At 34.8% G+C, this 16491-nt stretch overlaps 1 protein-coding gene across 4 annotated transcripts in view; it reads left to right on the top strand.

Annotated features, from left to right (window-relative positions):
- SLC38A9 (solute carrier family 38 member 9) overlaps positions 1-16491 on the top strand; it is an 85818-nt gene that overhangs the window by 31553 nt on the left and 37774 nt on the right. For 3 of the 4 annotated variants that reach the window (XM_065905470.1, XM_065905473.1, XM_065905471.1), the window contains exons 3-7: positions 6732-6864; positions 10012-10133; positions 10268-10331; positions 10559-10652; positions 12457-12627. In XM_065905470.1, the coding sequence (XP_065761542.1) occupies positions 6732-6864; positions 10012-10133; positions 10268-10331; positions 10559-10652; positions 12457-12627 (584 nt within the window). Of the gene's footprint in view, positions 1-6603; positions 6865-10011; positions 10134-10267; positions 10332-10558; positions 10653-12456; positions 12628-16491 lie in introns of all 4 variants that reach the window. The other variant, XM_065905474.1, reaches the window with a different exon arrangement.

The raw sequence follows: 16491 nt of genomic DNA, 5'->3' as shown, positions 1-16491 counted from the left end.
TTTTTAAACATCCATTATCAGAATAGTTTCTGTATAATGTGAGTTTTTTAAAAAGCAACTGCTTTTTCAGGGACTTCCCTGACAGACCAGTGGTTAAAACTCCAAGCTTTCAATACAGGGTACACAGGTTTGATCCCTGGTCAGGGAACCAGAATCCCAAATGTCACTCAGAATGGCAATAAATTAATTTTCAAAAAGCAACTTCTTTCTCAGTCATTGTTACAGTATCTTTACTTTGAAGGGAGTCAGATTAGGTATGTGGGGAGTTATTTTAGTTTTGGATACCTTCTGGGTACCTATGTAGCATACTGTTGACAGCCATAAGTCGTCATATAAGAGGTCAACAAATTTGGAACAATTGTCTTGTTACAGGAAAAAAGTAGCTAATTCATACTAAAGTTTAACAAATCTTTAAGATATTTTGCCAGCAAATTTCTGTATGGTACACAAGAATTTTTGAGTCCCTCTTGATCACACTACTGAATTTTGAAAGAATATGTTACTTTAAGATCTGTTTTTAAAGTTCTTTTTATCATATGTTATATACAGTATAGAGAAGAGTGTATGGTACATATGTACAATTTAAAAATTCATAAAGCCCACACCCATCCAACAGCGAAGTCTAGAAATTAGCTGCACTGCAGCTATTTTGAAGCTATTTTGAAGGTGTGTGTCCTTCACCAAACACATCCCTCTGTCTCCCTATAGGTAATCACTCTCATGACATTTGTGTGATCATTTTTCTGCTTTTCTTTATTATTTGTTATCTATATCCCTAAATACTGAATTCAGTTTTACCTGTTTTTGCATCTCATGTAAATGGGATCCTACTGTTTATATTCTTTTGTGACTTTTGTTGAGTTATAGTTTTCATCCAAGTGGTACATAACTACTTTCATTGCCAGTGCTTTCTAGCATTTTATTCTATAGCTGTCTGCAGTTTATTTGTTCATTCTACTTTTGAACATTTGGGATATTCCCATTGTGGGACTTTTACAAAGAATAACATTATTGTATGTGTCTCCTGGTATACATATACGAGAACTCTTCTAGGATATATCCCTGGGAGTAAATATGATGGGTAGTAGTGTATATGTATATTCAACTTCACTAGATAGTGCCAGACTATCTTACACAGGGGTTATACCAGTTTATATTCCCAGCAGAGCTTCCATTGTTCTACCTCCTACTAGTATTTGATACTGTGAGATTGTTAAGTTTTCACCATTCTAATGAACATATAATGCTGTGTCATTATATTTTTTCCATGAGATTGAAGTTGGTAAAATGTTATTAATGATAACCAGTTGTGGGATTATAGGTGATTTTTATATTTTTTATGCTTTTAAAGCATTTCCCTATCGTATTTACACTTACCTCTTCAGCTACCACTTCATTGCTCTCATTTCTCTTTACAGAAAACACCTTGCAAGGATTATTTGTACTCACCATACCAAATTTTTCTCTTGAGCCCAGTTCATTCAGGATTTTGCTCTAACTACTCTGCCCAAACTGCTCACATGCAGGTTACCAGTGGTCATTTCATAGACTAGTCCTCATCTCATTTGACTTAGCAGTAGCACTTGACACAATCATTCTCTAACCCTGAAAAGTCTTTAATTTGCTTGAGGATACCATACTAAATTGATTTTCTTTTAGGTTGCTGCTTCTCATTTTTTATAGCTTTTGATACTTTGATTATTCCCTCCATCATTTCTCCCCCAGGTATTTATTTAAAAATTTTTAAAACTAAAGAAAAGTTAAAAATGTTATCTTCATGATTTTTTATTAACTTTTTTCCTGATTATAAAAGCAATATAGGTTTTGATGATCATACTGTGTTTATATAAGATGTCATCACTGGGGGTTAACCTGTGTGAAGTATGGGAAATCTTTGTGGTATTTTTTCCAACTTCTATATTTCTAAAGTGATTTCAAAATGCATTTATTCACTGTATTTTATTGGGCTCCTATGATATGCCAGGTACTGTTCTAGAGTAGTGACCAAATTGACAAAAATCCCTGCTCTTGTGAAGCTTTTATTTTTTAGAGGTAATCAGCAGTAAATAAAAAGTACATATTATGCTAGATAGTATAAATGCTAGAGAGAAAATGGAAGGCAGAAAAGCAGAGATGGTGTATAAGAAATGACAGGGATGGAGAAGAGAGGTTGAAATTTTAGGTATGGTGACAAGGATAACCAAATGTCTCATTGAGAAAGAGGACCTTGAGGAAGGACTTGAAAGAAGTAAAGAAGCAAGCCATGAAGATATTTAGGAGAAAGGCCTTCAGAGCCTTTGTTTAAAGTAATAGCGAAGGTCCTAAAGTGGATACATGCCTTCATTGTGTCAGGAATGGTGAGGAAGGTACTGGGGTTAGTGTGGGATACAAATCCGAGAGATGGGGTGGGGAGGGGTAGCAGGGAGCAGTTATATGTGAATCGAGGGTTCAGGCTGGAGGTAATAGTTGGAGTGCCATCAGCATGCACATTATATTTAAAGTTATGGAACTAAATGAGTCCACCAAGAGACTGAGTATAGATAGAGAAGAGAAAATGGATTAAACTCTGGATTACCCTGACATTTAGGGATTGGGGGTTTGAGAAGGAATCAACTAAGAAGACTGAGAATTTGTCCCTTTAGGATTATGTCTATTGGCATGTGAAGTCCTCCAGGTACTAACCTTGATGAGGTTTCCCTCATCTCTTACTACTCCTCTTCTTACTACTTGTAGTTTTAAAACATTTATCCTGCTCCCTTTCTGGGTTCTTTCTGCATAATTTTCTATTATTTAAAGCACAATTTTTTTTTCTTTTCCTCATCCTTGATTAACTCCTTGGTATCTTTTCAGATTCACCTCAGCAATAGTCTTCTTGTGATCTGCCAGACATGATGTAGTTTCCCCTTCTATGTACTCTGTACTCTGCACGTACCCAACATCGCACAACCTTCTTGCTCCTATTATTGCTCATAATCACCTTCTCTCTTTTTCTATTTTTCTCTCTGAACTGAAATTGCTTACTTACCTATCTTCTCCAGTAGACTATGATCCTTGAAGCTCTATGTCCTGTTGATCATTTAATATTTAACACAGTGCTTAATACTTTGTTGGCACTTAAACAATATTTCATAAACTAGAGAACCAATAAAGTAATTAACCCTAATAAAAAGAGAAGAGCTTATATAGGTTCAACCTTTGGAGATGTTTTGCTGAAAATTTTACTTTCCTTGTTTCAAAGGATTTGCTAACAAAGAAACCACTCATCACACACAACAATTTCTATAGTTAATAGAGAATTATTTGACTTAATTTCAACATACAGTCATTAAAAGAAGAGAAATAGAAACAATAGAGAAAAGTAACAGCATATACAGCCCCAAATTAGGCCAGCCAACCTCCAGACTTAAACAGTGCTGGGAAGTCCCTCATTAACAGCGATCTGGAATCCCAGTGGGAAAGGGTCCCAGGCAGTGCGTCCAACCACGAGTGAGACTTTAGATTGCAGTTTCAAGGGCTCCCACTTATAATTCCAGACATAAAAATGCAGCTCTGACTTTTTTTTTAACTTTTACAATGCTGTTTGTTTCACCTCGTGAGTCACAGAATTTTGCTAGACCCAAGGGTGTTGGCCAGACCTCCAGGGGCTCAAAAATTTCGAAACCTGCTCTCTTATCTAAAGTACTGCCTGACTTGCTGTGCTTGCAGGCAGGCATGGAATCCGGGCAGTACCCAGGCAGGTCAGAAGCAGGTCACAGGCCTGCTCTCCTGCTTCTGAAGTCTGAACAAGACTCCCTCCATTTTAATTTCCCTAATAGGATACATTGAGTAAAGTTGGAGCATAGAGCAGGGTTTTTGTGAAAGAGAATGTTATTTAGGCCTCAGAGGAAGCAAGAAATGTGTCAGCAAGCCAGAAATTACCAATATTTTTCTTGTAGCAGTAAATATCTGGTACAATGGCTTGATTAACTTCTTTTCTGTCTTCTTTATTGAAGAGCTGCCCAGCAGACATAGTGTTTTACCAAACAGGTAGAAACAGGTACAGTGGGTTCATTATTTTGAATGTTTATTTGCATGAGATTTTTGTGAATACTTGATTCTCTTTTCATTTTCTAACAAACAATTCCAATTTGGTAGGTGTTTGAGAGTTTCATCTTCCTTAGAGATGTGAATAAAGAAATAGTTTTAAATTAAGAGTCTTCATTTTGAGAATGAACCTTCTTAAGAGTCATGGAATTGTTAGTAAATTTCAGAGAAGCGTAACTGGTCAGTAGAAGGGTGGAGACAGATTTAAAAGCCAAAAATTTTTAAGGAATTTAAGGAGTGGAACCTAGAAAAGGTGTTAGGTAGAAATAAGGTTTCTTTGTTTATTAAATGAAAATACAAGGTTTTGAGTCACACTTTAAAATATTTTAAAATATTTTTAAAATTTTGCTGAATGTTAAAAGCAATTTTTTTCTGTAGCATGACCACAAATATTTTTAAGGTGAGATAAACATAACTTGTGCATGAAATATTATAATTTCTTTTCAGTGTGACACAGTTGAGCTGCATTTCAAATGAGAAGTACCATTGATAGGGAGCATTCATGTGAAACTGTTCAAAAGAAAAAGTTTCAAAAATGTTTTATTCTAAATATTCTCTGTATAGTTTCAATTTTAAAAGTGTTTTCAATTCCAACAAAAGTTCAATTTAGAAATATAATTCAAAATTTTTGCTTTCTCAGATGAAGCTTTAGCATATGTTTCTAATAATTCAGTTAAAATATGCTGAGTTGTATGTTTTTAAAGAGAATCTGCATTGAAAAGATTCCAAAATGTTTGTTTGAACAGGCACTCAGCATCTTGATGAGAACTGTTGAAAAAGAAAAACTTTCAGAGTTATTCTGCTCTGAGTACCCAAGCCAACTAAACTGGTACAGTTAACACTTCTGTAAGAGGCCAGGAGCCAGGAAATTGGAACACTTTTGGACTGCTTTTCAACAGGCCTTCGCGCCAACTTAGTGCTTGATATTAAATATTAATACCATTGAATTTTCAGAGTAATAGGCTACGAGGAGAACATCGTCATCTCTTTCTATCAATGTCATACTTGTTGGTCTCTATTAGTTATCATTGATTAGCTTAAAGCTCTGCTTTATGTTGGCATTAAAGCTGTAGTTTGTTTTTTAATTTTGTGGGATGTCATTCTTACAAAAGAAGAAGGCAATATCCTGTAGAATGTGACCCCTCACTGTCCCCCAGACATATATATTTTTATATTGCTTTTTTAATACTACTACTGAGTGCTACAGTAGAGATGTAAATTATTTAGAACAGCTAATGCCTTCAAAAGAGTGGTAATTATCTCAGGCTACCAAGTTTATAAATAGGGATAGTTTATTTGGCCTCTGACTCATGTTTTCAGTGTATCCCCTTGAGATTTAGTGACATCACTGATTTCATTTAGCAAGTATATGCTTACTATAGATAATATGTCTTATTGATCTCTATATCTACTTATTTGCTCTAGGTAATGCTCTTAGATATTTTTTGAACTGAATTAGAAAGTACCCACCATATTTAGGTGCTATGGTGAAGAGTAAATAATAAACAAAAGACTCAAAGATACTGTATGCTAACTAGAGAAACTAAGCTAAATTTACCTTCTCTAATATTACAGAGTTATTTGGAAAAATTGCATAAACTAAAATTCCAGTCACTTGGTTTTTCAAGTGCTTCCCGCAAGATTAGATTAACAGTGTCTCCAAAAATGGTTACCATACTTTAAGAAATTTTAAGCTTATTTCAGAACTATAAATGTAGAAGACTTACAGGGAACTAGTGATAAATCTCTTGGCTTGTTTTCCTCTTTATTATTTTGGATCTGTGTACAATCTGAAACAGCAAATGACATACAGTTTGGGAGACAGTTCGTTTGTAACTTCAACGGATCTGAGGAATGTAGTCACTTCATGCACCCCTGCAGATCTTTCCATTTAAAGTAGTTTATTGCTGGAAAGAAAGCGAATGGAGGGAGTTTCAGTAAGGAACTGAATGGGTTGATGATTGAACATGATGATTGAAAACAAGCATCTATGGTTGATTGGGACACAGTTATGAGGAGAAAGCATTACATATAAATAGTAATGTAATGATATGTTACTGAAATCTAAGAAAAGTAGAATGAGACAAAATATCTGTAGTGTCTTAATGTTCCATTTGATAGTACTTTGGATAAGTTTCATAAGGGAGATGGTTGAGATCACTAATCCTTAGTACATGAACCAAGAAATAGGAATTGTGTTTATCATAGGAAGTAATTTTGGCCCATAAAGTAGTAGAGACTCTTTAATAGAGGAATGTTTTTGTCTGTAATCTCTCTGATCCAATGCCAAATATTTTTCAGAGAATATTCAAAGCTGTGCCTAAGTTTCATTGTTGAAAACTGACAGCTGCTCTATTTCTTTTTGATAACTGATTGAAGCTCTTTCTGTTATGCCTTCTCTGTTGCTAAATTCCTTAAGTTTAAATAAGTGTGTTTAAAGTAAGAACTTTATGAAACTAAAGCTTTATTCTGTAGATTGGATAATACTTCTTTTGTGACATTTTCTTTTCCCACCAAAAGTGAGAAGTGAATGCCTTGCCTTGGTACATCCCATTTCTAATGGAGGACAAGAAGTCATTTTCTTCAATGGCTGACTTCCAGAATTTCTGCCTGAACGTTCTTTGTCAAGTGTATATTCCCTTCTCTAGGCCTTTCTATATAGAGCCCACAAACATCGTCAATGTGAATGATGTCATTCAGAGGGTTAGCGACCATGCCTCTGCCATGAACAAGAGGATTCATTACTACAGCCGGCTCACCGCTCCTGCAGACAGGGCACTGGTAAGGGACAAAGCGTTGCTAATTGTCTAAGGTTAAGTTGAAATGAACAGTGAACATAAGCCAGGGCAACTCCCAGTGGTTGAACTTTTTGCTGGCCCTATTCCAGGGATGGCATCATGGAAAGTCAAAGATACTAATTAATACATCTTACATCTCAGACTAGTTCATTCTTATTAGCCTGGCATAGAGAAATTTGAAACAATCTCTTTATGTTTACAACAGCCTAGAGATTTGTTAGAGTGAATTCTGCTAATCCATAATCCTAAAATCTTTGAGAAGGATGAACTGTTGAAGTAGTTTAGGTCATTGATTAATAAAATAAATAATAAATTCTGCTTAGTCTGTTCAATTTTTAAGTTTGTAGCTATAAGGGAAAAATGTTTTGAGAAATTTCCTACAGAAATGAGAAACTGAAATTTACACATATATATATAGAATATATATATATATTATAGATTAAAAACAAGTCAAAGAGCAGATACTAAAGATTTTAAGCTTTACAGTCCACCTACTGTTGCATATTCTTTTCTGCTTTTGTTTTTGAATCATTTAAAATGTAAAAACTGAAAAAAAAAATGTAAAAACTGCCCATAGAAAGAGACTATAAAAAATTAGATTGAAGGCTAGATCTTCTTATTAAATATGTATTATTATCTTAGGTTCAAAACTATATAAGAAATTTCATGCTTATAAGAATTACCACATATGAGATGTTCAGAAATTTGAAAGTTTAAAAAAGAATGAAACATTCTGAGAAGAAAAAATGATTTTTATAGGTAATAATAAAAAGGGAAAAGGGAAGTCAACATTCTAGATGTTTACAAGGGGCGAGAACTGGGCTAGTCACTTGAACACAGATATCTCATATTAAGCCTTGTGAATTCCTAAGATATCCTTTTGCATAGTCAAAGTAGGGACTTTCAAAATAGTCTGGGTGGGATCATTTGTTTCCCCCAATTTTTTCACTTTTTCTTACTCTAGGTCTTTGCGTCAGTAGTTATGGTAAAGTCTTAGCGCTGTATCAGAATTATTTAAGCTCTCTGGGGAGTAGAAGTAATCCAGTATCTCCAGGTCTAGTGCAGACCTCCTAGAGGCTGTATTCTCAGAAGCAAACTTCAGAGATACCAGCTGAGCCAGTCTAAGTCTGAGTGTATGTTGTTTGTCTGAAAATTGTCAGCATTGCACACCAAGTTGAATCCCTTTTGTTAACTGACAGTTGCGTCTAGTTAATCAAAGTATATAAACAGTGATCTAAAGTGAATATGATATGACCGTTTTTAATGACTGTATGTATACATCCATGCTCATTTTCTGAGAATCCCAAAATTATTTTTCTTAAAAGATTTTTAAAGGAAGAGAAATATGAAACCATAGGTGTCAGGTCTTTGGAGAGTTGTAACTTTTTATTTCTGAAAATTTCCCCAATTGGAGAAGGGTAGTAAATTATTTGACTGCCAGCATCTCCTAGATGCTTGCTAATAAATGTGTGGCCTGCACAGGCCAGCATCACTGAGAGCTTGTTAAAAAGGCAGACTCTCAGCCCTTAGTCCAGATCTACTGAATCAAAATCTGTATTTTAACAAATTCTCTGTGTGAATCACAAAAATATTCAAGTTTGAAAAGCACTGTCCTAGACCCACTGACAGAGTGTGGGATCCAATCTCCCAGTTTTTCTGTATCTCCTAATAATTTCTTATCCTCTAGCTTTTTAATTCTATCCCTGATAACTTTAGATTTTCACTTTTTCTGAACTTGCTCTGGTAGATACCATAGTTTATCTCCTGCCTGATACAGAATTGGTCCTGCCCCTTTTTTCTTCTACTCCATAGTAGAAGACAGCAGAACTCGGACCCTAGAGGACTGAGGGTAAAGAGAAAGCAGCAGACCTATTTATTTCTATATATGCTTTTGTAGCTCTAAGAAATAATTGTTTACAAAGCCACAGGCGTGGCATTCAAGGCATTCTTTTCCCACAAGGCACCAAAAATTATATGCATAAAAAGAGAAGGATTTGATATTCTTTCTTTTTGCACCAGTTCGTATCCTGTCTACCTACTGAGGCCTAATATTCTGTCACTTTCTTGAGGTCTTTCCCAGCTATTCCAGTCCCCATTATTGTTGTTATTATTGTTGTCATTTCTGTGTTCCAGAATTGAACATTTAATTTTTATTCTTATAGCCTTGTATAATTGTTTTATATATTTTGTAACTGGAATTTAAACTTCTTGAAGTTATGAACCATATATTATTTTTTCCTTGAACACTAAACCTAGCATTGTACCTAGCACAAAGATGTAGATTTATGTAGTAAGTACTGATACAAAAGATTCTTATTTTATACCAGTCAGTTCTTATGTCTTTAATATTATTTGTAAGGGCTACATATTCTCAAAGGACAATTCTCAGTGAGATGGTCAGAATTCCATCATGAAACTATTTTTTTTCCCCCAGAATAGGGAGGTAGAAAGAAATGTATCGGGGTCAAGTGAGTGTTATGTGTATAAGAAATATATACATATTTAATCATTCTTTTCCCGTGTGTCTTCAACCTCTATTGGTTCCATCCCTACTGTTTACATCTCCTGTCTTTAAAAATCTTTGTCTTGCCTTTACCTTAAGCCACTTTAGCTTACCTTTTTCTTCTACTACCAAAGCGTTTAAAAGAATAGTCTATATTTTTTATTCTTTTCTTTCCCTTCTTTTGACTCCTCAATTTCTTATAGTTTGAGTTCCCAACCTGCCTCTTTTCTAAAACCACATTCACATAGGAATTCAATGACCACTTGATTCTAAAAATTCTCACTTAAATCCCAGTCCCTTCCATCTAGAATTCTTAATTTCAGTCTTTGTGGCTCTTCTTCCTCCTGTCTCTTAAAAGTAAAGAGAAAAATATTTTGACAATTGCATATTCTAAGAATTCATTCTCATTTGGGATGAACAGTTTATTATTTATAGTATTTAAACTCTTACTCCTTTAGATCTTACTATATTTAAAAAGTAATTTTTATGTTTTAATCAGGGATACACACTGTTTATTTGTTCCTGATAGTTGGAAATGTGTCTATAGTCAGGTACTTTATTGTATAGAAAATATCCTGTGTTGAACATTTACTGGTTCTAACATTTCTTTACTTTTTTTTTAACCAGATTGCCCCAGATCATGTAGTTCCAGGTCCAGAAGAGTGCTATGTGTACAGCCCATTGGGTTCTGCTTATAAGCTTCAAAGTTACACTGAAGGATATGGTAAAAACACCAGTTTAGTAACCATGTGAGTTAAACTACTTTTTGGAGCATAACTTAAATTATGTGTAAATAAAAATTACTGATTATTTTAATTTTTGTCTTAATTAAAATATTTGAAGAGTCAAACTTTATGTTTTACTACTATTACTCTGCTTTCAGTTTTATGATTTGGAATACCATGCTGGGAACATCTATACTAAGTATTCCTTGGGGCATAAAACAGGTAATATAATTTTCAGAACACTTTGTATTAGAATTTTTTTCTCTTTGTATTGTAAGTTTTACAATAAGTTTTAATAAGTCTACATAAAATTATTAAAGAAATAGATTATTTAGTTTTACATTAGCTGTCAAATTTTTATGATAATTGTTTAGGGTAACTTAATATGGTTGCATATTAATTTATTCTGACATGCTATATGTTGTTCTATATTTTTACTTTCTAATCAGGCTGGGTTTACTACTGGAATGTGTGTCATCATGCTGATGGGCCTTCTAACACTTTACTGCTGCTACAGAGTAGTGAAATCAAGATCTATGATATGTAAGAATTTATCATTGTAAAAATAAATGAATGATGTGGATATTAATAAGAATTGATGTTGAGGTGGATCACTGATGTGTGACAGCACACATTTCACAAGTGTGTTAACTACTTTCTGCCTAAAGGTTTATTTCTTGTAATTCATAGCATTTGGCAGAACTGTTATGTTAATAAATTTAGTGGCTTCCTTTGAAATTCTGAGAGGCTAGTTCTTTGCAGAATACATTTGCTCCGGTGCTAATTTCCTCAGAAGAATAATTTAAAAGTCGTATTTTAAAAATAAGATGTTTGCCAGAACTAAGTTGAGAATTTTATGATTCTTATCAGTTGATTGTGACTCATTCTGACCTATCCCTACCAAAAGATCTAGATATATTGGCATCTCCTAAAAGTGAAAATTGTACATATGAAAATGTGAGCAATATGTCCTTTATAAGCAATTGTCAAAGTTGTACCAGCATGTCCACTCATTTCTATAAATTCTAGACCAGGGATATACCTTTTTAGATTGTTTTAAAGTAGTTTAGGACCTAAATAGATGTACATTATTTCAGTCAGTCTCAGCAAATGAGAATCAACAAACCCGGCTCTGCCTCCAGTTTTTTTGTCTCTGCTAAGCAGTGGTATGTTTTTCTTAATTGTATTATTTCATCATATCCCTTTCCCATTTATCCACAAGCCCCTTGGTGCTCTTATAGAGATCTCCTAAATTCTTTATATGAAGTAGGCAGTTAACCCTTTATTATGTCTTGTCAGTTTCTCTTGTATTCAGTATTTGAAATGGTTTTTGTATCATATCAGTTTGTTTATATCTGGCTATCTTTTCCATTGTAGTTTCTATTTCTTCAGTTGATAGAAAAGGACAATCTTTCAGTTTCTATTTTTATATTGTCATTAAATTTTCAGTTATTTCTTAAATTCTTTAACAATTTTCTGAAATCTTTAATTGAAGTATAGTCAACGTACAATATTAAATGTTACATGTGTACAATACAGTGATTCACAGTTTTTAAAGATTATATTCCATTTATAGTTATTATAAAATATTTTCCATATTCTTCATGTTATACAGTAGATCCTTGTAGCTTATTTTATACATAATAGTTCATTCCTCTTAATCTTTCACTCCTCTATTGCCCTTCCCCACTTCCCTCATTGTCTGAAATTTTAATTGGCATGTTATATAAAGTATGACTCAAGAAGACGTTTCTCCATATTATTATTAAGTATGCCAAATATTGGATATTGTCTTCTGTCCCTTATTGATTATTTTTTTTCTAGCCTTGGTTTATCACTTGCTGTTACTAGTTATCCTAATCTACTTCTCAGAATCTGTCTACAGTGCAGATCTGGGTTCAATTCCTGGGTTGGGAAGATCCCTTGGAGAAGGAAATGGCATCCCACTCCAGTGTTCTTGGCTGGAGAATCCCATGGACTGTAGTCTGCCAGGCTCCTCTGTCCAAGGAGTCACAGGAGTCAGACACGACTTAGTGACTAAACCACCGCCACCGCCACTTCTCATATTATCTGTACTATTTCATTGGCCTATACTTCTTTTTATATGTTTGTGCTATAATTTTTTGTTTTGTTTTTTTATTGACATATAGTTGATTTACAATGTTGTGTTAATCTGCTGTATCTGATGTTTTTATTACTGTTATTTCATAAGATGGTATAATACCTGGTGGTGAAATACCCATAATCTTTTGCTAAGTATTTTGAGTCAATTTAGAGAACACAAATTATGAATATGGAATATATAATTGACATCTAATTTTATTCTCCCCTTTTATATTTTATCTAGCATCAGTGGATACCACTACCTGGGAATATCCAGATGTCTGCAGATACTATTTTGGCTCCTTTGGGCAGTGGTCAAGTCTCCTTTTCTCCTTAGTATCTCTCATTGGAGCAATGATAGTGTATTGGGTGCTGATGTCTAATTTTCTTTTTAATACTGGAAAATTTATTTTTAGTAAGTATCCATATCATATGCTTTAGCATAATTATTTTCAAATAACTACTATACTGTTTTGGTTTCAGTCTTAAATTCTGGACTTGGAATTAATGACATAAAAAGTAATATTTGTGATTCTAGGAGATATGTTTGATTCAGTTTGTTTTCTATGGTTTCTATGTTGATCACAAATATAAAATGTATGTTAATTTCCAAAATCTTATTTTTGGGTGAATATATTCCTTCAGATTCTCTAATTAACATAAAATATTTCTAAGTTTCAAAAGATGTTTTAAGCATTGTTTGCATCTCCTAGGAATGAATTTTTTTCCTGCTTAAGTAATGATATCCATTTAGAAAACCTGATCTCAACCTATACTCACTCTTCATATAATTATATAATTATATATATAATTATATAATTATATATATTATTATATATATATTATATATATTATATATATTATATATATTATATATATTATATATATACTCACCTTATTATATATAATAACTATATAAACTAATATAGTTATTATATATAATAGTATATATAATATTATTTTATCATAATAAATACAATTCTCTTTTTTATATGGAATTTGCATTCATTAAAATATACACATCTTGGCCATAAAATTTTGACTCATGGATACATCCATGTAACTCACACCTCCTTCATGAAACATTTCCATCTTCCCAGAGTAGTGATATGTTTTTTAATTATAAAACTTTCAGATTGTTTGTTGCCGTTATAAGAGAACCTAGTTCATTTTTTAATATTTATCTTGAATCTTACAAATGTGTTGAATTCTTATTGCTTATAATTTTGTAGATTCACTTTGGATTTTCTATTTAGATAGTTGTGTCATTCATGAATGTGAAAACTTCTTCCTAAGTAGTCATTATTTTTTGAATGATTCATATATATATGCATACATTTATATTTAGTATATACATTCAAACATATATAGGACTACCCAGGTGACACTAGTGGTAAAGAACCTATCTGCCAATGCAGGAGACAGAAGAGATATGAGTTCAGTCCTTGGGTCAGGAACATACCCTGGAGTAGGGCATGGCAAGCCACTCCAGTACTTTTGCTTGGACAATGCCTATGGACTGTGGAAGCTGGCGGCCTACAGTCCATTATGTTGCAAAAGAGTCACACATGGCTTCAGTTCAGTTTTCAGTTCAGTTCAGTTCAGTTGCTCAGTCGTGTCCAACTCTTTGCAACCCCATGGACTGCAGCACACCAAGCCTCCCAGTCCATCACCAACTCCCAGAGTTTACTCAAACTCATGTCCATTGAATCAGCGATGCCATCCAACCATCTCATCCTCTGTCGTCCCCTTCTCTTCCTGCCTTCAATTTTTCCCAGCATCAAGATCTTTTCAAATGAGTCAGCTCTTCGCATCAGGTGGCCAAAGTATTGGAGTTTCAGCTTCAACATCAGTCCTTCCAATGAATACTCAAGACTGCTCTCCTTTAGGATGGACTGGTTGGATCTCCTTGCAGTCCAAGAAACTATCAAGAGTCTTCAGAAACACCACTGTTCAATATCATCAATTCTTCGGCACTCAGCTTTCTTTATAGCCCAACTCTCACATCCATACATGACCACTGGAAAAACCATAGACTTGACTAGATGGACCTTTGTTGGCAAAATAATGTCTCTGCTTTTTAATATGTTGTCTAGGTTGGTCATGGCCTTCCTTCCAAGGAGTAAGCATCTTTTAATTTCATGGCTGCAATCACCATCTGCAGTAATTTTGGAGCCCGCCAAAATAAAGTCAGCCACTGTTTCCACTGTTTCCCCATCTATTTGCCATGAAGCGATGGGACCAGATGCCATGATCTTAGTTTTCTGAATGTTGAGCTTTAAGCCAACTTTTTCACTCTCTTCTTTCACTTTCATCAAGAGGCTCTTTAGTTCTTCTTCACTTTCTGCCATAAAGAAACTGTCATCTGGTGTCATCTGCCTATTTGAGGTTATTGATATTTCTCCCAGCAATCTTAATTCCAGCTTGTGCTTCATCCACCCCAGCGTTTATCATGATGTACTCTGCATATAAGTTAAATAAGCAGGGTGACAATATATAGGCTTGACGTACTCCTTTTCCTATTTGGAACCAGTCTGTTGTTCCATGTCCAGTTCTAATTGTTGCTTCCTGACCTGCATACAGATTTCTCAAGAGGCAGGTCAGATGGTCTGGTATTCCCATCTCTTGAAGACTTTTCCACAGTTTATTGTGATCCACACAGTCAAAGGTTTTGGTGTAGTCAATAAAGCAGAAATAGATGTTTTTCTGGAACTCTCTTGCTTTTTTGATGATCCAGCAAATGTTGGCAATTTGATCTCTGGTTCCTCTGCTTTTTCTAAACCCAGCTTGAACATCTGGTTCACATATTGCTGAAGCCTGGCTTGGAGAATTTTGAGCATTACTTTGCTAGTGTGTGAGATGAGTGCAATTGTGCGGTAGTTTGAGCATCCTTTGGCATTGCCTTCCTTTGGGATAGGAATGAAGACTGACCTTTTCCAGTCCTGTGGCCACTGCTGAGTTTTCGAAATTTACTGGCATATTGAGTGCAGAACTTTCACAGCATTATCTGTTAGGATTTTAAATAGCTCAACTGGAATTCCATCATCTCCACTAGCTTTGTTCATAGTGATGCTTCCTAAAGCCCACTTGACTTCACATTCCAGGATGTCTGGTTCTAGGTGAATGATCACACCATCATAATTATCTGAGTCGTGAAGATCTTTTTTGTCCAGTTCTGTGTATTCTTGCCACCTCTTCTTAATATCCTCTGCTTCTGTTAGGTCCATACCATTTCTGTCCTTTATTGTGCCCATCTTTGCATGCAATGTCCCCTTGGTATCTCTAATTTTATTGAAGAGATCTCTAGACTTTCCCATTCTATTGTTTTCCTCTATTTCTTTGCACTGATCACAGAGGAAGGCTTTCTTATCTCTCCTTGCTAGTCTTTGGAACTCTGCATTCAAATGGGTATATCTTTCCTTTTCTCCTTTGCTTTTTGCTTCTCTTCTTTTCATGGCTATTTGTAAGGCCTCCTCAGCTAACCATTTTGGTGTTTTGCATTTCTTTTTCTTGGGATGGTCTTGATCCCTGTCTCCTGTACATTGTCACAAACCACTGTCCATAGTTCATCAGGCACTCTGTCTATCAGATCTAATCCCTTAAATCTATTTCTCACTTCTACTGCATTATCGTAAGGAATTTGATTTAGCTCACACCTGAATGGTCTAGTGGTTTTCCCTACTTTCTTCAATTTAAGTCTGAATTTGACAATAAGGAGTTCATGATCTGAGCCTCAGTCAGCTCCTAGTCTTGTTTTTGCTGACTGTATAGAGCTTCTCCATGTTTGGCTGCAGAGAATATAATCAATCTGATTTCAGTATTGGCCATCTGGTGATGTCCATGTGTGGAGTCTTCTCGTGTTGTTGGAAGAGGGTGTTTGCTATGACCAGTGTGTTCTCTTGGCAAAACTCTATTATCCTTTGCCCTGCTTCATTCTGTACACCAAGGCCATATTTGCCTGTTACTCCAGGTGTTTCTTGATTTCCTTGACAAGGAAATAACAAGAAGAGATGACCATAATTGGCTTAGAATCAGAGAAATTTGTTCTCTCACAGTCCTAGAAACTAGAAGCCTGAAATCAAAGTGTCTATAGGGCCCTCTCCTTCCTCTGAAGCCTTTAGGGAAGAACCCTTCCTTTTTCTTCCTAGTTTCTGATGATCAACTGCTAGCAGTGCTTGGCATTCCTTGACTTTAGTAATATTTCTCCAGCTTCACCCTCTGCCTTCATATGGCCATCTTCCCCCAGTGTCTCTATGTCCAGAAATCTCCTGTTCTTGTT

Source organism: Muntiacus reevesi, chromosome 14 (genome assembly GCF_963930625.1).
Source record: "Muntiacus reevesi chromosome 14, mMunRee1.1, whole genome shotgun sequence".
NCBI lineage: Eukaryota > Metazoa > Chordata > Mammalia > Artiodactyla > Cervidae > Muntiacus > Muntiacus reevesi.
The sequence above is the reverse complement of the archived record's forward strand: the minus strand, read 5'-3'. Positions and strand labels throughout refer to the sequence as shown.